Source organism: Battus philenor, unplaced genomic scaffold (genome assembly GCF_028537555.1).
Source record: "Battus philenor isolate CCGP_79_NKW_IND1 unplaced genomic scaffold, ilBatPhil1.0.hap1 SCAF_20, whole genome shotgun sequence".
Taxonomy (NCBI): Eukaryota; Metazoa; Arthropoda; class Insecta; order Lepidoptera; family Papilionidae; genus Battus; species Battus philenor.
The window spans coordinates 9024212-9043650 of record NW_027181683.1 but is presented as its reverse complement, the minus strand read 5'-3'; the positions used below and the strand labels follow the sequence as shown (position 1 = coordinate 9043650).

Below are 19439 nucleotides of genomic sequence, written 5' to 3'. Positions count from 1 at the left end.
AATAGTTGTATACGCGAGGGCACCAAGTTTCTTGGTGCTATGCGGCTTATGTTCGATATTTCTTTGTACTCGCCGCCACTATATATGTTGAATACCACCGTCCTGTACAGGTATCCCGCATACCGCCGCCCGGCTTCGTACAGTGACGAAATGCTTCAAGCGATGGTGGTGGGAAAACGGAGTAAATGGATTTAGTGCAAAAACTGCGAAATATCGTTTTACTCCTTTTAAGTTACTTTATAAAGTTCAATGCCGAGTTAAACAAAGTTAATGCTTCATACTGTTCCGAGAAACAGACGACTTATAAAAATTTATGCTCGGTATCGACACCACTTCGCACTCTTTTATTTAAGTTTCTTTATCGCTTTTGTTTCAATAACATATTTCATGAATTAAATACTGATAAAACCGAAATAATCTTAGTTCTTAACTTCGGTATTTATTTACTAATTCACTCTTTTAACACATTGTGTAATTGCTGTCTTAATACCTCATAGATATTCTCTACTAGTCAATCTGGTAAATAGACTTCATTTCTTACTCTTATCTAAATTTGAATTATATACATTTTTGTTTTCATTGTAAAAGTGTGTACGACCCTAAATATTTTGCATTGTTAAACAATTTAATTTAAATTTCACTATGTATAAACTGAAACATAAACAACGTGTAAAATATTAATAAACTTTTTACAAAAGCAAATAAATAATAAAGAACTGATTTATTTATTATTAATGCGTATATATAGATAACATAATTTTTAGGTTATTTAATGATAATTTTAAGTATTTAAACACGTTAAAGCTTTATACGTTTTTATTAATTATTTAAGATGAAGTAATATCGTAATAAAGATAACTATGGCTCTTAATATGGATATTACATAAGATATTACGTTATTTTATACTATCATTACATTTACGGTTATAAAAAATTCTTTAATAATTTAGATTCTAAAATTTTTTAAATAAAATAAAATAATTTTATATATTATTTTTTATTTTAAGACTAATTGTTTACACATTTGTAGGATTAAGTAAACAAAAAAATTTCCTTATTGCTATTACTTGTTTCTCAATCATTTTCGAATGACGATAATTTAAGATATGTACAAAACTATTGAAATCAAATTCAATACCTTTTTCAAACACAAACTAAATAATTTTGCAACACTACAAATACGCCCTAAGCCATTTTAGTCGTAAATCTTTCACCATTTAAACATGGTATAGGTAAATAAATACCACAAAACAAAGGAAACGGGCCGAAGTAGCGTGACCAGCGAATGTACAGCCAGAAAATAATGTTTTGTACGGGAACATAATTTCATTGCGGTTGTCGCTCGCATATGGTGCTGCTGGCGGCCATTTTGTTAAATAAATTTGTTTCTTTTTTATTTTTGCACAATGGCTTCTGTCTGCTTTATATAACTGGAGAGGTTTTGCAACAAAATATGTATTCTTTCATAAAATGCAGTACCAATTTTCCTTTAATTTTAAAAAGCTTCACAAATTATACACAAAATGTACAATTAATAGTATTAAATGTGAGTTCAAAAAATTGTATAAGAATATATGAAATAGATGGCATAAGAAATATCAATAATGTACACTTTATTACGATTAAGAATGATTTATTGTTTTTTATGAAAAATATTTTTTTTTAATTATTAAACAGTAGTTCCTTGTGTCTTTTCACTGTCGATTAAATTTAATTAAAATGTTTAATGTAAGATAATATCATTTTTATTGCTTTTTCTTTTGAAAATTTCATTGATATATTTATATAAATGAATTCCTGTTTTCCTTGATCAAGCCACAACTTGAAAACGACTTTATCGATATCTTTCATATTTTTATAACTTTTCTGATACTTAATAGAAGGTTCTTGAAGGAATGTTTAAAAAAAATTATGAAATATAACGCCTATTGAATCAGTGTATTTGACATTTCGCTTTGAATTTCACGTACGCTCTGCACTTTGTGCGTTTCACCGAAATTTATATTGACTTCTATTATCACTCTAATAAAATAATTTTTTTATTCGAATGTTACTGTCCAATTGCTTCTAACCGTACAAATTTTTGACGCACTGTTTATATATATTACTAGTTGTCTTAAAGAACAGATAGTAACCAATAAAATTCACAAATAGTAAGAACAAAGCTAATATCGGAAATAAACTTTTGATTTTCACAGAAATTTATGTTGTCACAGTTTTTGGTGAAAAGGTTAAATTTATCGATGTAATCCCAAATCATAATAAATCATATCAAATAAAGAAAGCTAATTCAGTCATAATATAACTTTAGTAAGTACAACTAAGATAAATAATGCGACAAAACATAACCTCTTTCAACCGGTGAAGTCAAGTGAATTGAATGCCAATGGAGCAAGTTAGGTACGACGGGGTTAAGTTATATCGCGGCCTGCGACCCGACTAATCGAGCTGGGGTGAAATTGGAGGTGGAGACTAGTGATGTGCTCATTCAAATTTTATATGCTTATCGACACATCGACATTATATTCTCATCAATTATCCGTTAACATTTTAGTAATGTAAATTTTTGATCGACCAAAAATTTCTCTCTTATTGCATTTATAAAACAAACATTAAAGGCTTTACTTTTTGTTTGATTTAAGTACTGTATGTAAGCACTGTACTGTAGCTTATGAATGATTTACAATAATGAATTAAAATTAATTTCAAAATTAAGAATTTTGGTCATTATCTATTTTTCTTTTTTAGCCTTCTATTAATTTAGTATAGGCCTCCTTCATTTCTCTTCACTTTTCCGAGTTTTAACAGTGAGGTTCCAGATAATACCTGCCATGGTGATGTCATACTACTTCGCGTTGGTGACCTTCGACGTAGCCTTTTCTGATTCCAGAGTCCCCATTCTAGTAGACGCCTAATCGAATGTTTGTAAGGAAGTTGAAGTATTAGATTGATATGGAAAGCAGTTCATATCGGACAAATCTCGGGATCATAATAGGCTATTGCGACATAGAACTTCCTTGTGCATGTGTGGTACTAGCAATAGTAATTTATTTTGTTAATATACGTATAAGTATCTCATTGAAATAACCTCTATAGTTTAAGAACAAATTAACTTTGAGGAAATAGGCTTTAGAACATACGGTCCTTCTCCTTGACATGACGTCCATCCAAAAGGTGGATCTTGCAAACGTTAAGGAGTATTCTCTCGACATGATTTATTTGATGTTAAGGTCATTGAAAGACGCTAGATGTAACTTGTTATGACCGACCTTTTAGGAAATCTAAGGAGGAGACCCTATGCTGAGTAGTCGATGAAGATGATAACGACGTAAAACTACGTAAATTATTAGCAAACATTAAATAAACTTCGCTAATGATTTGTTGATTGATTTAACAATAATTTAACGTAAGTGTCAACACATGCCAAATTAGAACAATTCAATTAGAACTCGTTGGTTTGGTTGTACATTTAATAGACTGTGGTCTATCATTACGTTTTGATTAAATTTACCGTGTGATTATAGACATGTTATTATATATAACTAGATATGAATGATATTTTAAATATACGTTACTGTACATCGAATGTAATCAACAATGTTACTTGACGTTCACGTTAATAAATTTTAATACCAAGTAAAATAACAAGTTTGAAATAATGTCCACAGTTTTTTTATTTATTATCCTTTCGAAAATGGTATAATTGATTTTATTAAATAATCAATTACCGCATGTAATTACTCTTGTAATATCTCTTTTATCGTTCATTTACTTTTGTCTGTACATTGAATGCATATGTTAATAAATATTATTGTTATTTTCACATAAATATGATTACATTTTGACCGATAAGTGTGCATGGTTTTAACTATTTACGTAATTGTTAATATACATATTTAATCTTATTTCTTTAACATCGTGTGTATATATAGAGTTATCTATTTGTAGCTATAAATAAATGACCTGACATTCGACTGGCAACCCAAGTCTAGTCACTCAGTAAAACAGTCTTACCGCAATATCTGAAGACGTATGTCTTTGACCATTGTGTGTTGCCATTGATGACATACGGATGCGAAACGTGGTCGCTTACTATACCTTACGTTACCCAGAGAGCAATGGAGACCTATACCTCGCGGTGAAAGAAGAAGCGTCTTGAGAACTTCGCGGTTTCTATAAACAAGTGAAATTTTTAATATAGCAACCTGGGCTGAAATTCATAAAATTTCCATAATACTCGAGATTATTTACCCTGATAAAGAGAAGTAAATAATCAATGTGGTTGGATTTAGAACCTAATGGTACAAAGCATTCCATGAGAGAAGATTTGGTTAAAACTAAATTCTATTTTCGCTTTGCTATCGAGTTATGAAAATAACAGATTTATATACGGTATATACGGTAGAGTCAAAATAAGACATATTACTAATTAACATGACTTTTAAAGCTATCGATTAATTTTCTTAATTTATCGATGTATCGGAAAGGAATTCCATCACTAGCATCAGTAACGGTGTAGTAACGGTAGCTAGCACCCCACTATTGACTCCGCCTCCACGCACGCTACAACCTACAACCCCCTGTATATGTATAGAGTATAGACAACCACTCCCGCACGTTCTCTGTCGATCGCAAGCCCTGCGTGAATTTGTACTCGGCGACTTATTTACATCATTCTCACATTATAAATAATAAATATTTTAGACACAAATAATATATCTATTATATAAATGTTTAATATTAATGCACTGGGTTTACATTTTATATTTCGATAAAATTTTTTTAATGATCATCATATCAGCCGGCTGACTCCTTCTTCATGGCCTCTTTCAGAGATCTAAGATATTGGACAAAGTCATTTCAATCGTTAGACGTCCACTACTGGACATAGAAGTATCCCGAAGGACGATATCAATAGGACATATTGGAAGCGGCTCACATTCAGCGATTTCCCTAAAATGAGATAAATTAAGTTTAAAACCAGCTCAAGTAGTTTACAATGTTTTTAAACAACATTATTACATTGCTTCAGTTAAGTAAGTAAGCTGTTGAGAACTGAACTTTTTTAAAGAATATCGTTCACTTTGCATAATCAGTTTGGACAAGTATTGGTTAAAATTTGATAATTTTTTTAAATTAATTAAATATTGCATTGAATTGATCGTTTTTTAATATCAATACAAGGCGCTAAATGCAGGCTTATTTAAACCAGTCATAGTGTAAATCTTTCTGCGGATGTACATGAATATATAATTGTTAAAAATTAAATAAGTTGCTATTTACTTATTCTATACAAATCATTAATTAACTTAGATTTAATGTAAAAAATAATAATTTTATTCTTTATAAAAATCAGATGGAAGATTTAAAAAAAACTACTTACAATAATTAAATCCCACGCCACAGATAATAAAAGCATTAGTCATTTACTTCATGTCCGGCGATTATTGTGTCAATTCCATGTCAGATTTAATCCATATATCTCTTTACGCCCGCCTTAAGTATAACACGTTTGTAGTAAAACCTTGAAAACTGATGAATCACTATTACTATAACCATTATATATTAACCATAATAATATGTACATTATAGTTAATTGACAAATTACTATTGTTATAAATACATTTGTCCTTAACGAATTTTAACAAAACTTTGAACTTGCAAATTACGTTAATATTATATACACGATTGTTGTATCACCTATATATTATGAAGTAATTTATCTACTATTTACTCATATTATTATAATTTCAGCAGTAAGACCACTTGATATATAATACCTCCATAGCTTTCTATAAGGGTTGGTAGAAAGTGACCCGTATTTAGAGTTTTCAAACGACTTAAACCATGTCTTCTGTTCACCTTATGAGTGGACGTCTTAGTCCAAAAACCTTTGACCCCATCATCCATCAGTATTACGCGCCGTGCAGCCTGCGATCTGTTTTCTAAATTCGTCTTACTTAAGTTCATCTGTAGATCTCCTCATTCCTAGTGAAATCCTGATATTGCTCTCCCTATTCTCGAGAGACTGTATGTTTGTCAATAAGATCCAGACTAAAAGATCATATTTAAGTGCCCTAAATAATTACTGATAACAGGTTAATGTACTGAGAGGTATTGGTACATGGTGATGCATAACTATAGTTTTACTCCAAGTTTTTCGTTTACAAATGTTGCTTGTTCGTTGGCATAACTTCACCTGAAGTGGTAAAATGAAAGCGCGTTGCCTAGATCTCTTAACAGTAACTAAGTTCGAAAGAAGAAGGCCTAAGCTCTGGTCGATATGACGTTGCGGACCGCTTGTAAGTCCTCTCGAGACTATGTAGAACACAGTAATTGTTAGTAATTTTTAATTGGTACTATTACTGAACTATTACTGTTAATATTATTAATTTAAAATTAAACACCTTGCGGATGAAAAATTCGCTGTAACGTTAAATTCTTAAATGATTACTTCTCAGCAAAAATAATTTTTCTTATCAAATATCAAGTCCTTAAGCCGAAAGTTCAAAATGTTATATATACATATGTTTAATTGTAATATTTTTATAACAATTGCGAGACATTGATCTAAGTATCAGGTATTATTAAAGAAACTTGAAATGTATTTATATCAGACAGTTAACAGTTCTGTTTTGTTGGCAGGTGAAGATTTGGTTCCAGAACCGGCGCAGCAAATACAAGAAGATGATGAAGGCAGCGCAAGTAGGAGCGCCGCCACCAAGCCTTGGTCTACCTCCGGGCAGCCCGCCAAGCAATAACCAGTTACTACATGGTAAGCATTTGAATGTGTATTCAAAAAATTGTTTATCTTTCAACTACTCTTCATATAAGTATAAAACTTGGCTAGAATATTTTTGTTGTCAAGTTCTTAACTATCGAGAATTGATTTTATAAATTATACATACAAAAAGCAGTACGACTCATTTTAACAGCGAATAAATATTACAAGTAATATTTTATTGCCTCAAAGCAATGTTAGCCCAGCGGTACAGGACAAAGACTTTCGATCGTAGGTTGTGGGTTCGATTCTCAGCATATAGTTTTATAAAATTCACACTTTGTGTATTAATTATATAGGATTAGCACTGCTTACAAACAAGTTACCAGATGATTGGCAGCAGCGTCCTTTTCGTATAATAATACCACACTGCAATTGCCAGCCCTGCCTGCCTAACGTGCCGGCTATAGTATATCCACTCATAGATATCTTTGGGAAGAGGCACATGTCGTGTAGTAGGCAGGCGTCTATGAACTGCAAAGACGAATATTTTATTTAGTTTATTCAGGATAACACACAATTGTGTAACAATAATTAAGCTATTAACAAATAAGTACTATTAACAATAAAATTTAGTACAGCAACATAAGAATTATAAAACAGCATCATTATCTACTAAATAATAATTTAAAAAATCGTTACAATATAAATAATCAAGTTTTATTTCACAAATAAAACATAGCTTGTAAGCTTTTTTCTAATAAATATATTTAGGAAAAAATTTGTCAGTTATGTTTAAAAAGAAGTTTATATTCATTTATCATCTGAATAAAATTAAGTCTCATTTAAATTACACCATTTTAATAATTATTATTACTCGCAGGCGGGGGTGGGAGTTCGAGTGGGTCGCAGCATTCGCCCTCGGCGTACCAGAGCGGGGGTCCCACGCAGGCGCACTCGCCTACACCCAGCTCCACGCCGGTCTCCGAGCTCTCCCCTGGCCTGTCCCCCACGGGCACGCCATGGGACGTCAAACAACCCCCGCAGCCCTCCTGGGATGTAAAGGTTGGATATGTAAGAGAAGTTAACTGTTTAATTCAATCTAATTATAAAGCACTTGATACAGTTATTATGTTAGAAATCATTTCAATTATTGAATGCATTACTTTTTATTTCTACTGAAATAATAAAATTAACTAAGGTTAACTATTATTTATATTTATTTAGTCTTTTGTAACAGCTATGTACATTTTTGTGATTCAGAAATAAGTCTCTGGATACAGTTCATTTCCTCATGTCCTCTTGAAAATCTATGCGGGAGACATATGTCGAGCAATAGACGTCAATAGCAATGATGATATAGTATATATAGTCCTTCTGACTACGTAAAAATAGATGGCTGCTAGGGTCTTAAGATTCATGAGTGGTGATTAAATACCGGCAATTTGGATGTCCACCCAGAAGGTGTACTTGATAAGGCCTTCGGAAAACGCCGTATATCAGCCGCATCCAACCTGTCTTATTAGAAATCTTTGGGTGATGCCTATGTTCAGTGGAAATCTGCGGCTTAGTGATAAAGATTTTAGTAACATACTTGAAAAACACGATAGCTTACGTACTAAAGTATTAGGGATTTTCAAGATATAATACGATTAAGAAATTTTTTTTAAAAATTCTGTCAAGAATGTTTGTGAACGTGTTCACCAAAAAATCCGACTGAACATTGTAGAATATCATTAAAGGAGAGTTCATTGAATCTAGTTTCGGATAATTGTGATGTAAATAATAAAAAATAATATGAATAATTAAATGAGAAGCACAAATGCCGTTGTTTGATATATTTTTAATTTTAGTACCATAAATTTAGGGTAGCATTGTACCATTTCAGATATACCTAACCAGCTTATTTCTTTTGTAGCCTACCGCAGGGCGCTCGCCAGATGGCACATCATGCGATGTAAAGCCTCCACACCAGCAGTCGTGGGATCCGCGGGTCGGTTACGTAAGTGAATTTTTGTTAATTTTTATCAACAACTGTAAACGCATCTTTACACAACCATACCTTAAAATTTAAAATAAAGTAGTGTACCGGAGGAAATTAATAAAAATATAATATACACAGACTAAATATAATTAAAACGTGCATAGCATAAAAGGATTTATGGTCTAGAACTTCTTTTTAGCCATCAGTCTCTAGAAGTCCTGGCAATGATATTTCTTCATCAATTTCTCGATAGATATTTCTAACGTTTTTTGATTTATGTTATACACAAGGAAACATACAGATACATACGTAAATATTCTCGCACAATCTATGATTTCATTATGTTTACATATCTCCTAAATGTTTTATATAGGTGAAAGGATTATGTGTATGTATATTTATCTTAATATTAGCAGGTTTAATAAAATTCTTTTAATTTTTTTATTAGTCGTTTATTATTTGTGTTTACCTTAATTGATTGTTTTTATTTTTATTTTTCTTTATCTTGAACTACAAACGAATGCCGAATTAATACGCGACTCAAATTTTAAACGTCGTACGCATCCTAACCAATTTGTACTATTATTAGTAATTTTAAATGAAACATTGAATGAAGTCAAATAATTCAATTGTCCATTCATCTTTACTATTATGCAATTATGTACATATATTCTAGCGTGTACAATAAAGAGTTTTAAATCAAATAAGATGTTAATTAAAACATAAACAGGACAAAGTTTTCGTTTCTCTCTCAGGCAAGTTCGAACTACATTTAAATTTTGTATTATCTGTTGCATTTATAAATATTTAATTTAAAGTGTTTATTATTATTACATACAAATAAATGTATTTATTATCTATTTGTGTATGTATGTATTTTTATATTTAAGTACATTATATATTTAAAATTCTAATCTATCTCGTACAATGCACACGTCGAATAACTGCTAATTGTCCTTCCGTTTACATACTATAAAAAATTAAAGCCTTTAAGAAATTTCCTCGCATGATAATATCACTCATTGTACTTTTATGCCCTATTATAACTTTGTTTTTCTTTCTGATATTAAGTAAACGATAAAGAGAAAATAAAAAAATAGTTTTTTGGTTAGTTTATCAAGATAAACACATGATATATTTTTCGACTGATCCATTTCTTCGTAAATTTGCTTTCTGTTTTCAAGACATTGCGATGTTTTGTTAATTTTATTAATAACATTTTGTTATCAAAATATTTTGTCATACTAATAAAATATACTCAATAATGTCTATCGACGCGAGGCTTATCATAGATTGGAGTATTTGTAACGTATACTATATAATTTTAGAATTTTGTTGAGGATTTTATTTTTTGAGTCTTGGGAGCCAATTTTTACTCATTTTTATCATTTGACATTTGTAAGCAGTGACGAATAATTCACACAAAATTATGCGTATTTCAATAATCATAAGGTATATATTCACAATCCTTTACGACTACGGCCTCACTGCACTTTTAACGATTACCAAACAGCAGCATGCAATTAGATAACTCTTATCTCGCGAATTTCATCAAATACTGGAAACGATTTTACGGACGTACATAACTTACAGTAAGTCTTCCTGCGTTTTAATTAATGTTGTTTATTGTTTTTGATCTGCACAAAAAACACGCTGTGGATCCGTCGGAATCGGTAATCATCAGTTTAGTGGATTTAAAGAAGGATGTTAACGTAATTCTTACAAATAGCTGTTTAACGTTTGCGAAATAAGATGGATAAGATATTCTAGTTTCTCATTTTCTAATTTTAGTTTTCGTCATCGTCTTTTTTTGTTTTTAGCTTCAAGTAAAATTAAAAACACTCACCAATACATTGGGTAATCATAGGTCAGCAAAAATTTTAGAGCTTTTACATCTATATCTAATTATACTGTATAAAGTGATCACTCAAAATACGTAACAATTTTTTGTTGGAATGAATACGTAACAATTTTTTGTTGGAATACGACAGGCTAATAACTTCTGGCAGAATATAATCTGCAAGAACGGATAGTAATCAATGATTAATTATATAATGTAGGAATTTGATTTTTTTTGTATGGTCCCCGCTGTTGGGGACCTCTCGTTCCCCTATCTCGTGTGGGGCAGGGACTTTTTGATTCTAGTAATTTATTTATACTTTTTATAATTATCATTCGTACTATTTCTTTCATTCTACAATTTTCCCAGTCTTTCTCTTTCATTCCATTAGCCATACATCCATCCTCAACCACTACATTCTAGGTTTCCTTAGGAATTTGAATTTGAAAAACTTTCTTAAGGCATTATGTTATTTATTATTTCTGAAACCATTGGTTTTTGGTTTTTAACAAATGCCTCATAAGCAAAAAATTAAGGTCAAAGGGTGATCTTATAGATAAACCCTTTTCTTCTTGACAACCACTGGACAGCCGTTGTGAATAAAGACAAAAATAGAGCAGATGGGGTGGTTGGAAATAGATGTACGAACATATTACAGTTTACTGATAATAAAAAATGTCCAAATGACAGCTACAGCTACAGCTTATTGTAGTACATAAACTACACAGTTATATAACCATTTAAGTTTCCTGAGGATTGGTAGCGGCGACCTGCGTACCATAATACCACACTGCGATCGCCAACCCGCCTGCCAAGCGTGGCGATTATGATATACCCCTCGATAAATGATTGAAAGAAGCATAGGCCTCTCTAAATCTATGTTGAAGACTACGACGTCACTTAAAATGTGACATATAAATAGAAGTTATCTCTGCGTTATTGTAGTATATAAAATATTATAGTTAAAAGTAGTAAATCTTCAGTAAACTATTGAATAATTCCTGTATCATAATAATTATTTTAGCCATAGGACGTCCACTGTTAGATATTATGTAATTAGATTTCCAACAGGACCCGTTGAAAGCGGCCAGCATCCAGCGTTTTCCGACAACCTTAACAAGGTCGTCGTTGGACGCTGAGCTTGCCAGTCCACGGTTCCGAATACAGAAACTGAACACCCTAGCAACCGTTTTTTTTTTGTTAGCTATGTGCACTACTACTTCCCCTTCCACTTAATATTTCGGTCGTCTATGTTGATTACTTTCGTCCATCTACGAATAGTATAAAAAGGGGCATTAATGAAATATCGTTAGAACAAGGGGCCAACCTGTTGCGTGTCAAATGTAACTAGCGAGGTCGCGATCTTTTAGCTGTTAGTGAAGCAAGGAAGGCGTGACCGACCGCGCCTTACATTACCGGATTAGCCACATGCGACTCCATTAACTGTAACGGTGGATTCATAAAATTCAATCCTTATGATATTACTATCCTTGTTCAAAGGTCAAAGCATTTCATTAATGAAAAACCTAGCTTTTTAACCGGCTAATACTTTTAACACGGTCGTAAACCGCAGAAGTTGTTCTTTATAATCTTTAGCAGTTTTATAATTACAATTGTCTGATAATAAAGTCCTCTAATTTATTGCTGTAATAAAAGTTGATTATTTTTGAAAAAAAGAAAACGATAAACTTAAGTAAATACATTGTAAATACATACAACCATTTCCTTCATTCAATATATCAATGATAAATAAACAAAGAAAACTTCTAACGTTTTCAAACTTAGACACATATTGCCTTTCATAAACACTACTACATAGTCTTACTTAGAGGGAACTCCGGAATAATAGAGTCAAGATAACTGTTACATATGCAAAGAGAAGTTTCGAGACCTATTGAAGGAAGAACTATACTATATATTATCACTTTACTTATATTCTTCTAAGCTAGTTTCTTGAAAAACCATGACGGTATCGACGAGCTCTTTCTACACCAAACTATCCTCTGCTTTCCTCAGAGCAATAGGTATAGAGCGTTCAGTTAATGATTTAACTTAATCAAACCAACGGATTGGTGATCAACCACGTGGTCTTTTATGGTCTATTTTTACTACAAACTGTAGTTTGTCTTTATCTTGTTGTCTAAGGATGTTGCAGCGTAACTCCAGACTAGTACTTACGTGTTAAATTTTGTTAACTTTATAAAATAATAAATCTGATTATATATATAACAAATATTCACATAATCGTTCAACAATACACGTATACTTGTTAAAATTCTAAAACGTGTATTAAAGTTCATTCAACGTTTTGCCAATTTCACAATTTATATCCTAAAAAGCTGAAAATTTCGTTTGAAAGTTTTAGGGATATCGCGACAAATATAAATACAAAGATCAAAACATTCAAAATCTTACGCTTAACTTTAGAGCAATTATATGTATTGATCACTAACAAAAACTTTAATGGATTGACTCCTTTTAAGCTTTGACACCTATTTCTTATCACCTGTATAAAGAGAGCTCTCTGAAATATAATTGTTAAAATCTACACAAAATATACACTAAATTACTTTTTAATTTTGAAATGCCTCAACTAAATAACTTCTGGCAGTACTAAATCTGCATATTAAACATGAATTGATACCAAAAGGACTATACAATCATCCCTTCAAAACTTATTCACTCATCACCATTCACTCATTAAACTATAAAAGCATACGTAAACATTGAAGTTAAATATTAGAAAAACAGGCATAAGGCCAAATATCAAAAAGACAGATTTCCACCATCTGAACTTGGCACGGGTGATATAAATGCTGTGATTTCTCTAACTCTTGTGTCCTAAAAGTAACCTTATTATACGGCTAACCCAATACAATGCTATATACGAGGTCATAAATAATTATTTATTACGCACTCGTATCTTTTCTTTGTATGAAGCCATTACTTGTTATAGTTCTGTCGTAAACGCAATAACATTATTATGACTCAATAATGACTAAGCATCAAAGGTTAATCTATCGTCATTAAAATACTTTTTACGCTATACAAATACGTAGATGTAGATTATATTCTTTATTATCTTAATAACTTAGAAACGTTTAAAGATTATAAATTAATTTTGTCACGGTAATGATCACATACAAGTAGTATAAAAGTGCTTTCACAATTTGAATTACTGCATATTTAATTTAATATTCGTTAACTAAGTTATAGGCTTGTTGCAACCAAAATTTTTCATAATGAAAGTGATCATTATGGTACAGGATAATTGTACACAGGTGTAAAAGCTATAAAGCTTTTTACTGATAAATGAACATGTACATCCTGTATGTATCATCCTGTATATCGTATGGAGACCTATGTGGTTTATTTCTTAAATAACCTAACGAATGTTTGACTAAATAATCGTTTCTTTGCTCTTTTAGTATATTGACATCATAATTTAATCATCCTGAAATCATAAGACGTTTCTTACTATGACTAGTGCAAGTGCTGACAAATAGGCATATATATTCGTGCCTTTAAATTGAATTATATTAACTAGTACTTTTTGTCACCAGGGCGCGCCACCCGGCCCGTGGGATATGAAGGGCGCGCACGCTGCGCATGCATTGCACCACCAGGCGGCTCCGCAACCACATCCGCCCTACGTACCGCAGTACTCTTGGTACCAGCCTGATGCCAACCCTGGACTGCTAACGTAAGTACCACAACACTGCCTTCCGAAACCCACAGTTCCTTTTTTTGGGGAAACACTTTTAGACTTTCAATACTTATTTCTAGTTCTTCTACGGAACTCCTCATTTCTGACTCGATCTTGCAGCGCAGACCGGTATTTGTGGTAATCTACCGGGGGGGGCCTGTGCCTTTCAGTGGGCGTCTATCAGTTGACATGACAAGGAAGATAATATTTAGGATTCCATATAAACCCTATCGGAACATCTTCTATTTGGTAGGGTGTAATCTCCAGAAGGTATCGGTGATTTACCTTGATAATGCACCGAGGCCGGTGAGGTCAAGCTCGCACTCCCCTTGGGCCTCAATTATTGTCATCATGTTGGTCTTCCCGGTCTTGCTTTAGGTGACGAGATATGGAAACTGGTTCCTCTTTAATAAGCAGATCTTGGTCATTACCTTAGGACTTTAGATCTCTTATGCCAAGTAATAAAGTGTTACGCATGCTCCAAATAAAATGTTAAATTGGCGATATATACATGTGGACAAAATGACATAATAGTACATTATAAAGCCTTGTCCACATTGACCAGTTACAGTAAGCATTTCAGAAAATATGAACATGCCAATTTTAAAAAAGAGCACCTCACCCATTGATCCACCTATACTACTTCATAGAGACCATAGTGAAAGTTTTACTGAAGACCTAAACTTTACATATATTTATGAATTATTGTCCGGATGATCATTATAGTATTTAAATTTAATCGAAATTTAAACAAATGTAATTTATCTTTACAATCCTTTACAGAGAAAACGGGCTCGCATTATTCCATCGAATGGGTCTAAGACCACAATACCTGGGACCGCATGATCAAAACAACTTTGATAGCTGAGAAATTACCACTACTAGTTAATTTTACCCTATGAATATTCCAGCCAATTTACACTTTTCATCTTTTATAATATAAATTAAGTAGAATAATAATGAAATGTAAGAGGTTATAATGGCATTCATAATCACAACGCGTTATTAAATAAACATTTTGATCTCCTTAGTATCAACAGTAAATATTTGTTAATACAAAGATATGACATGGTTAATGTTTAAGAAAGCTATTTCTTTTCATAATAAAAAAATTATAACGTTATGCAATGATAATAAAATGAAAACGTTATTTTTTTGTAGTTAAATAGATATATAAAATTAATTACGTTATTTCTTGTCTTAGCTTTCTTTTACAAGTATATTAATAAAAAAATTGTTTGTCAACAGGGTTTGGCCCGCAGTGTAACAGCCATCGGACAAACACAGAAAAAAAATAAAAAATAATGCAAGTATAGTTCATATTCAAAATGGCGGGAAAAGAGCGCGACCGACGCCATGTTTTATTATTCCGACATAAGTAACTTTTTATCGGCACAACCAACTTTATATTAAGAAATTTATTTAATAGACATAGAATCATTGTACATTTTATAATTATACTATTATAGGGAGTTATTGTTATTGTACATTTAATAAAGTATTAAATCAATTAAGGACGAAGGATTAATAACGAACTAGTTGACCAAGTCTCGACAAACAGTTTATCCGTTGAATGTAAAATTTGTAAAATTAATGATAAAATCGACTATGCATGCCATTATATCTTTAATAAACTACAATAAAACTTATCCTGTCAGATAATATGTTTAAATGTAATGTTTCGTAATAACTTTTATGTAAATTAAAAAGCTATTTCAGCTATTTAGCAATTTGTGTACTGGAAATGTTATAATTTATTTTTACAATTTGACAACATTCTTGTTACGGATCGTAAAGAACTAAAATGTATAGTAAATTTTGGTCAGCTAGCATGTTTTTTGTGCAAAGAAAACCCGTCAACGGCCATTTGAGTTTATATATGACGTCATTTCCCTGACCCTACCAACCTCGTAATGTCCCTCCACAGATGGTATAAGCATGGTTAGTACAACCACGGTAAGGGAAAAAAAAACGCTTTCTTGTTCATTTGAAACAACAAAAGCAACCGATAATAACATATATTAATAAAGGTGTATCTTAATTATTTTTCCTCCACTAGTTGTATTCCTCTCGTCAAATCAATAGCATTGTTTTACTATTTTAAATATTTTTATTTGCCCTTTTTAGCAGATCAAGTGAGACGTTATAACTAACGATTTAAATTATATTTAACTTTTTATAGCATATTCTACTATACTAGGAAAATAAATTAAACGAAAAAAATAAAATTTGTAATTATTTGCAAATAATACAGATTTGAAAATAAATGAAAGAAATTCATTTTTAAAATGCACTAGAATAATTTTAATTTGAATCGTTACTAATAAATATATTTAAAAATATGCAAGCTTTAAACATATATTCTATTTAATTTTTTATTGATCCACTAAAAACAAACGGGAACATAAACCATGCTGTTGTGATAAATAATTATAAGTTTTTATTTTTTGATTTATACTGAGACAATTGAATTGTATTTATTTAATATTGTTTTTATGCAAGCAAATGTGTTCTGTATGCAAATGTATTTAAGATGCGAGTAATTTAATTGTATTTTTTAATTTACTTCGAAATTTTTATCATCTATATGTTAAACTATTATTTTTTAATGTGTGAACAGCATTTTGTATCTTCTTCAACAAATCGATTTCTTTTACCACTGTTAATTTAATAATAGACGCGAGTAATAAATAATTACTGTTTTATTTCGCAAAATAAATAAATTATTGGAGACTAGTAAACGTATGTGTGTATATAATTTGTGTATATATATGTATCTATGTCTATATTATAACATCAACTGCTGGTCAGTTTTAGACAGTTTTAAAATTCTGTTCATGCTCTCATAAATCGATTATGGTGTTTTTATCTAGAATGGGTGTTTACGGGATGAATTACAATTTGTAAATATTTTTTGTATTATATAGAGAATATAAAGTATACATATAAATATAGATAGATAGAATAATTACTTTATAACTACATTGTATAAATAAGGAAAGTGGAAATAAGAAAAAAATGAATTAATTTCTTTTGTCAAATAAAAAAAATGTAAAACATTCTTTGTGTTTTATTGGATACTGCGGAATCACACACACAAATAAAAAGTATAATTTTTTACAGATTTTAATAATCACACATTAATTACTAAAAAGTTTAAATCATTTATACTGGTCGCTATTGTATATCATGATAAAATCTCAAAAAAGTGTTATTTGATAAAATTTGGATGAAATAATGCTCTCTTGGAATGACGTCAATCCAAAGATGGTTCGTGAAGAACTTCGAATAAATTCGGTTGAATTTTTTTTTAAATCCCTGTCTCAAATACTTGGTCATAAATCCGTAGTTAAATTATTCAATGATTCTCAAGCTTTATATTTGCTTAAAAATTCTTTTTTATACCGTCGTTTCAGCCCATAGATACCCACTGAAAAGACTCTTCCAAAGATATCTATGGGAAATATATCATAATCGCCATGCTTGACAGGCGGGTTGGCGATCGCAGTGTGGTACGCTGAGGACGCTGTTGCCCATCATCTATAAACTTATTTCTGAACAGCGACAAACCTATATAATTAATACACATTGTGAATTATATAAGATTGTATCCCGAAAATCGAAACCAACACCTATGATCGCGAATCTCAGTCCTTTACCTCTGTTTTAAATATATTACATGATAATTCTGAAGCATTTCAGAGAGTGTATTGTAAAACCGTACACCATGACCTACAAAAGATATTTCTTTTATGGAACCGAAAAGTCAAGCAATGCAATGAATAAAAGCAAATCACCTTTTTATTTATTTTTTAATCTCTTTAGGTTTGAAGGTGGGTAAATTAATCAGTTTTTCTGAGATATAGTAATGACGTTTTTAATGAGACATGGACGAAATTTAATCACTCGGGACTTGGTGGCTTGATATACATTGTTTTAAAAGACCAAAGTTCAACATTATTTAGTTTGAAGTTGAAAAAAAACTACCACCGATTTACTATAATCTGTTGAAATATTTTAAAATTCATATTCGTAAAACAAAGAACGTTACCAATGGAAATGGCTGAAGAAACTACAAAAACGCTTCTTTCGTTGCTAGATGGAAACCAGCTGGGTACATAGCGGTATTGCAAAAAAGACATCCTTATAAAACAGCGGGTGATCTAGGTGTGAAGTTGTTTACTTTGGTTTTGAGCGATTGTCTTCACATCATCCAAGGACGTGCCGCGGTCTCTTAAGTTTCCTTAACTGGAACGGTTTATAAGAACCTGGTTAGGTTAGTTGGGGGCTGGATAAAAGCAACGAAATGACATCTTTTAAAATAATTGGTCTGTGATAGGTTACCCTAACTGATTAATAAATGGAGACTTGTAGGTGAACGCATTTGCAGACATTTATTATCACAATTTTTCTAACCAAAATTCGCATTGATAAGAAAACATGTTTTTTTTGTTACCGTAGATTTTAACGTACATTCAATTATATCATGAATTATATTTAATAACCCTTGAGAAAGTCGTGGAGTGTACCATATCTAATTTTAAGATAAACCTATCTGTAATCGATACATTTACTGGTTTGTTTAATTAAAAAAAAGCAAACAAATACAAAAATGAATACCAATATTCCTCACACAGGGCAGAAAGCATCCATCAAGAGTCTTTTCGCGGGTAAGATTTTTATATGCGTAGGAGTATTGTTTCTGTAAAAGTTGTTGCTGTTAGCTCGGGGGCTTTTCAAGTTTCATCGGAACTGAGTTCACAGAATGGACGGCTCCATGAATTCTGAAGGCGAATAGGAACATCCAGTAGATTCCCTATCGAAACAAAATCAGAAGTTACTGCTCTTTTACATCTTGTGTATGAGAGAAGAGTCAAAATATAATATAACATATAGCCCCATAGTACATTAATTGTAATAATGTTGGTTTCATTACTTTTATAACATTATATAAATCGCGACTTTAAAAAACCAACTTAAATGAATAAAATAAATAATAATACTACTAATACTAATAATACTACTACAGCAGCGCTATGTTGTTCCTACGTATAGATAAAAGTATTGACTGAGTAAGCCTAGCCACTTTTGTTCGTAACCGTATATTAGTCTCGTTTCAAATTAATAGTTATATATATATATATATATATATATATATATATATATATATATATATTTATATATATAT

The 19439-nt window shown here is 31.3% G+C and overlaps 1 protein-coding gene across 1 annotated transcript in view; it reads left to right on the top strand.

Annotated features, from left to right (window-relative positions):
- Positions 1 to 15244, top strand: part of LOC137922634 (homeotic protein distal-less-like) — a 111172-nt gene extending 95928 nt beyond the window's left edge. Inside the window, exons 3-7 of the mRNA XM_068765627.1 lie at positions 6646 to 6775; positions 7605 to 7795; positions 8640 to 8723; positions 14109 to 14248; positions 15035 to 15244. Of these exons, the coding sequence (XP_068621728.1) occupies positions 6646 to 6775; positions 7605 to 7795; positions 8640 to 8723; positions 14109 to 14248; positions 15035 to 15119 (630 nt within the window). The 3' untranslated portion in view covers positions 15120 to 15244. The remainder of the gene's footprint in view (positions 1 to 6645; positions 6776 to 7604; positions 7796 to 8639; positions 8724 to 14108; positions 14249 to 15034) is intronic.
- The last annotated feature ends 4195 nt before the right edge of the window (positions 15245 to 19439 follow it).